The following is a 5,915-nucleotide window of genomic DNA, read 5'->3' as shown; positions in this document are numbered from 1 at the left end:
AACAAACTACTCACAAACCACTGCCACACATAAACTATTTACAAACCATTTCACTGTTTCTACTTCAAATTCAGTGTCCAGTTACATATTTTTAGGGTGCCCCCTTTAGTTGCACAAAGCTCCGGAGCTTTGCTGACATCACAGCTGCCACCCGCTCCGAATGCTCCTTCAGCTCTTCCCGTTCTGGCTCGGAGTCACTTGCAGGCCTCGAACGACAAAAATATGGTTATATAATATAGATATATATAGATATACCCTGATTTTCCACAGTCTGGCTAATGTCTTTAACCATTTACGTTTAATGTTTGTTAGTGACATATTTAGTTTTGCTGATGGGACATAAAATCGCGGTGAAAAGGCACAAATGAGGCAGGCAGTACTCTGCCGCACTGAAGGGGGCGCACGTGAGCCAACGGGAGCTTGTTGCTGCTGTCCTTTCACGCAGAGTCGAGGGACAGTCACGTGCACTGCCGCGAGCCGTTAATTTTTGTTTTGCTCCATCAGACTGGCAAAACGGTAATTGTAACGTTTTTTTCTTATCGAGTGAGTCTGTCTGTCTGTCTGTCTCTCTCTCTCTCTCTCTCTCTCTCTCTCTCTCTCTCTCTCTCACTCACTAGCCATGAACCTCACCACACGTCACTGAACAAGAGTCAACATCAACAAAACTACTTAAGTGTATTTTTTTTTTCTTTATTTTACCAACTTTAGTGTCTTGTTCATTTACCCAGAACGTGCAGGACTTAAATCTTGTATTTTAACCAGCCGATAGAGAAGGTCGGTCCTGTTCTGGCTTTGACTTCCAGGTTCTCATTAGAGATCTATCTATCTACAGTTTTTGATTACAGTCTAGTTTCCAACACTCTCTAACAACACCAGCTACTGTCAGAACACATATTTCAAACAGATCAGGTTGCTGAAGCATAGTGTCATTACTCAATAATCAAAAACACAAGATTTAAATTTGACCAGATGCAAGAGCATCATAAGGGTTCCAATATAACCACTTAACGTGTCAATAAAATGACCTAGTCAGTCATTTGCTGTAAAACAAAAAGTAATGATACCTCACACACACCAATAGAACAGAGGAATCAAATTTTGCATGTAGTATTGTAATGGTACGTGTATTTGTACTGAATCGAAACGGTATAGACGTTTGTGATGAGTACCTAAAACTTTATTTGTCATCAATCCTGAGATTTCTGGGAGAAGGACTACTCATAATTGGGGCTTCATCTGAAATTGCCCTTCCTGCTCGGTGCATGTTTTGGAGCTTCAGTTTAAGCGTCCCGTCGCTGCTAATCCTATCACCTGCCTTTGGATTTATGATGGATTATTGGTTCTGCTTTCAGATGAATTCTTGTTTTTGCTCATTTTTTTATGCTAGTTTAAAAAAATAACAGGGTTTCAAAGTATTTACAGACACGGACATCTAGGCTGAGATGACAGAAACAGAGGTCCAGAATAATCTTGGATGTAGCAGAGTGAAGTCTACAATAAAGAATACAATAAACCTGGTCTTGTTTACTCACTGCGAGTATAAAGGGCCAAAAGCTTATTAAAAATAAGTCCTGCTGGCCCGTGGACTCTGCAACAAAATGGAATCTCATTGGCTAATTGGGAAACCACATGTACCAGTCAGAAACCCTAATACTCATATTGTTTCTATGGCACCTTACTGGGCACAGGAACTACCTGGGGTATTTTCAACATCTGTATACACTTGTTACTGGATATTTAGGTAAACTTTCTTTAAATTTATTTTCAGAGCCTTGGAAGACATCCAGGAGAGTATTAAAGAGCTGCAGTTCTACAGAGCCAACATCTTCAAAGCATCAATGGAGAAGAAGCGCAAAGTTGTAGAAAAAGCAGGCAACAACATAAGCTAACTTGGACTATGAAGAAATGCAACAAGACCACTCAATGTGGTCTTGTTGCATCTTACTGAATAGAGCAGTTTAGTTATGAAAAGTGAGTGTATCCATTGATTTTAGTTTCTTATATTTAGCTTCACAGCAACCTTTTTAGTGTTGTCTGTAAGTTTAATTGCAGGCAGCAAGATTCAAAGAACAGTTCGTTCAAAAAATGTAGCTAAGAGTATCGAAAAACATTTAAAAGTGAACATCACAGCCTTGAAGTTTTGTTTTAATCTATGAAGGTATGTTGACAGTACATTCAAGCAGGTAAGATGACATATTTCACAATTAGTTCCATATTTTTTGTTTGCATGCACGGTTCTTTTTTTATTGTACTGTCTGATGATCTGTTGTACAGTTGGAATTATCATGACTTGTGTGGAAGACGCAATAAAAACATTTCTTTATTATCATCATCATTGTATGAAGTAATTACACAAATAGAGAGATTGGAAGTACATAACTGTCTCTCAGCTGCTGCTGATGACAGCCCATTTTCATTTTATGTAGGAGAGCCGTCAGATTCAAATACGTTTCAGCACATTAAAAAATATCAGTTAGGAACAAAATGTCTGTCCAAAACAAATTCACTTAGATTTAATCTAATACAATCCAAAATTATCTCCCTGCAACTCTCATCAGAACTCTGGAAGCAACATTTTAGATCAACTGAAGACTTAAGAGTTTTTTGAACACCCTTCCTTACATCAGTACTGAAGTTAAAGGCTACAAAGTTTGTTTCTAAGATTCTCCAGTCTGAAGACCACAACCTCTTTAAAAGCAGAAAAACCAGTCATTTGAGTTTCTGTTTAAGATATGCTTGTAGTCTGTGTGTATGTCTATATATTGTATGTTTAAACCCTCGTATTTCAGGGTTTGAACCCCTGATCTCGTGTACCAAAGGCATGTGACAATACCCTTGCTACTCACTACCTGAAGGCAACATTGCAGATGTCCAAGACAGCTACAAATACATTGGAATCCCACAGACAAATGGCAACCAGGATGAGGCTGCAAGGAAGTCAGCCACAACCAAATGCCTACAGAAAGTAAGGCAGGTCTCGGAGAGCCAGCTGAATGGTAAGAACAAAGTCAAAACCATCAACACATATGCGTTGCCAGTCATTAGATACCCTGCTGGTATAATAACTTGGCCAAAGGAGGAGATAGAAGCCACTGTGTAAAGATGCCCCTGAGACAGTGTAACAGCAGGATTTAAGATGCAGGCAGGCAAAGCATACATGGAACAGCATAACCAAGTGGCTGGAATAGTGTTCAGGAACATCTGTACAGAATATGGACTAGAAGTCCCACAGTCAAAGTGGGAGACTCCACCAAGGAGAATAACAGGGATACTATGGAACTTCCAGATCCAGACTGACAAACAGGTAAAGGCTAACTACCTGGACATTGTTGTGGTCCACAAGCTACAGAAAAAAAACAGTGGTGATAGATCTGGCAATCCCAACCAACTCTAAAATCAGGAGGAACATGAGAAACTCAAGAATTACCGAGGGATGAAAGAGGAAATAGAGAAGTTATGGAGAGTCAAGGCCTCAGTGGTCATCGAAGCACTCAGTGCTGTGACCCCCAAACTGGAAGAGTGGCTCCAACAGATCCCAGGAACAACTGTAACTGACGCTTACCTGCCGTTTGTTCCATGTTGCTATGGCAACCCAGAAGTTGGCAAGTCACCGTTCAAAACGGATACATTTCTTTGAGCAACATTGAATATTAAGGTATGTCAGATGTTTGTAACATGTTCCTTGTGAAAAGTGAAAATGTTTTGTTTAAAATGCACAACAGCGAACTGGAAGCGTGACTGCAAATAAAATGAGCCAAACAGACAGAGACCGAGAACAGCGCAGTTGGAAATACGTTTAGAGCCTCCATCTTATTTCTGCAACTGGTTTTAACTGGCGAACACAGTAATACTGTTAATAATTGTAATTTATGTTTTTTTTTTTTGTTAAACCTTGTACAATGTAAAATTGTGAAAGAGAAAAAAGTACTTTGTATTGTTTGTTTTGTGAAGCTTATGTTTAATGTTGTTTTGTCATGTTTTATAGTTTTTGCTGTGTTCCGTGGTTCTTAAGTGGAATAAAGAAATTGGACATCAGTACGAAGCGTGGATTTTGAGACCAGTGCAGTTAAAACAACCTCAGAGGTCTCTGTCCAGAAGAATGCAGTCCTAGGAACAGCTAAGATACCGAGCAGAACCCTCAAGCTCACAGGTCTCTGGTATAGGACAGATTAAAAAAAAAAACTAATAGCAGAATAGGAATATGCTTTAAAAGCTACAAAAAAATAAATAAAACAACTCATTCAGGTCAGGACTGGCTGCTCTTGGTGCTGCAAGGAAGGTGGTAAATAGAAAAGTGAGGGTCATACAGCTCCTAATAAGACAGGAAAGCACACAACCTGTAATTAGTGCACTCTATCAGAATCTGTTCAGCATGTTTTATGAGGTGTGCAGCTTATAAATAAGAGGAAAAATCTCAAAGAAGCATTGAATTAAATTAATCTTAAGTATACATTGGAATTACTTTCTTAAGATGAAAGCCTAAAAAATAAATAAAAAAAGAACTCTGTTTGCCCTCCGGTCCAATAGGTGGCGGTGATAAACCTTACAGTTTGTGTGTCAACCATCATAAAATCTCAAAGGAAGAAGAAAACCGGATGTAGAAGGACTGTTGGGAACATCATAAATTAAATTGTAATAGTTTTGGATGGATTGGGGATATAAAGGCAAAAAATCTTGGTTTAACTATGCTCCAGTATAGTGATACAGTCCCTCAATCTGAAATTCCACCATGGTTATTTATATCTCCAGAAGTTGATCTTCAATTAAGGGAAATTCTTAAAAAGGGAAAGACTCCAGAATGGGTTGTAGTTAATAGATATTTTGAAAGATATAAAGACAACATAGTTATATATACAGATGGATCTAAAGATCCAAATAGTGGTAGAACTGGGGCAGCAGTGAATATCCCACACCATAAAGTTTTGATTAAGAGGAGAACAGCTGATCATTTAGCTGTTTTTACAGTTGAATTATCAGCCATTATATTGGCATTAGAATGGTTGCTTGATAATGATACTAGGGAAGTAAATACATTTATTATAGCATCAGATAGTCAAGCAGCATTATTAAGTATTAAATCTGGCAAATCTTGCAGGTTAGATTTGATATTAAGAATATACCAATTGTTAGTTCATCTACATAACAATAAATGCTTAGTTCGATTTGTCTGGATTCCTGCTCATGCAGGTATAGAAGGAAATGAGGAAGTAGATATCTTAGCTAAGCAGGCCTTGAAATCAGAAATTGTTCATTTGAATATTCCTTTGAGTAAAAGTGAGGGTAAATCTATTATTCAAAAAGAAATGATTAAGATTTGGCAGGAGCAATGGGATAACCATGATAATGGGAGACAACTATATACAATTCAAAAGAATGTGGGAGATAGTAATTATCTGAGTGGAAGGCGGAAAGAGGAAGTAGTTATGACTCGACTTAGAATTGGGCATTCTGGACTTAACAGTTTGCTCTTTAAAATAGGAAAGCATGAGACTGGGGCTTGTAGTTATTGCAATCAGGTGGAAACAGTGGAGCATGTCTTGTTAGAATGTGATAGATACTCAGAGGAACGCCAGCTTTTAAAGTTGTTACTAAGCAGAAAGAATATAGGACTGTCTATGATCAATCTATTAGATAATAAATCAAATTTTGTTAGAAATCTCTTATTTAGGTTCTTAAATAACACTGGGTTAATGAGTCGTATTTAGAATATGTGTAAGTATGTGTGTGTATGCCAGTGCATGCTCATGCATTCATACATGTATTAAGGGGTGTGTTAAGATGTGAATTTGCACATCCTATACATCATTGAGATGCGTTAAATTCCCTATGAGATCTCTGATGACCACACTCCAGTCTGGTAGGTGGCGGTAAATGCACCTTAAGTTGGATGCCAGCCGCCAATAAGAATCAAAAGA

The 5,915-nt window shown here is 38.2% G+C and overlaps 1 protein-coding gene across 3 annotated transcripts in view; it reads left to right on the top strand.

Annotated features, from left to right (window-relative positions):
• Positions 1 to 2,332, top strand: part of smfn (small fragment nuclease) — a 20,539-nt gene extending 18,207 nt beyond the window's left edge. For all 3 annotated transcript variants that reach the window (XM_025010539.1, XM_017436057.2, XM_017436060.1), the window contains one exon: positions 1,769 to 2,332. In XM_025010539.1, coding sequence (XP_024866307.1) covers positions 1,769 to 1,889 — 121 coding nt within the window. In that variant the 3' untranslated portion in view covers positions 1,890 to 2,332. The remainder of the gene's footprint in view (positions 1 to 1,768) is intronic.
• The last annotated feature ends 3,583 nt before the right edge of the window (positions 2,333 to 5,915 follow it).

This window comes from Kryptolebias marmoratus, linkage group LG13, assembly GCF_001649575.2.
Source record: "Kryptolebias marmoratus isolate JLee-2015 linkage group LG13, ASM164957v2, whole genome shotgun sequence".
Lineage (NCBI taxonomy): Eukaryota > Metazoa > Chordata > Actinopteri > Cyprinodontiformes > Rivulidae > Kryptolebias > Kryptolebias marmoratus.
The sequence above is the reverse complement of the archived record's forward strand: the minus strand, read 5'-3'. Positions and strand labels throughout refer to the sequence as shown.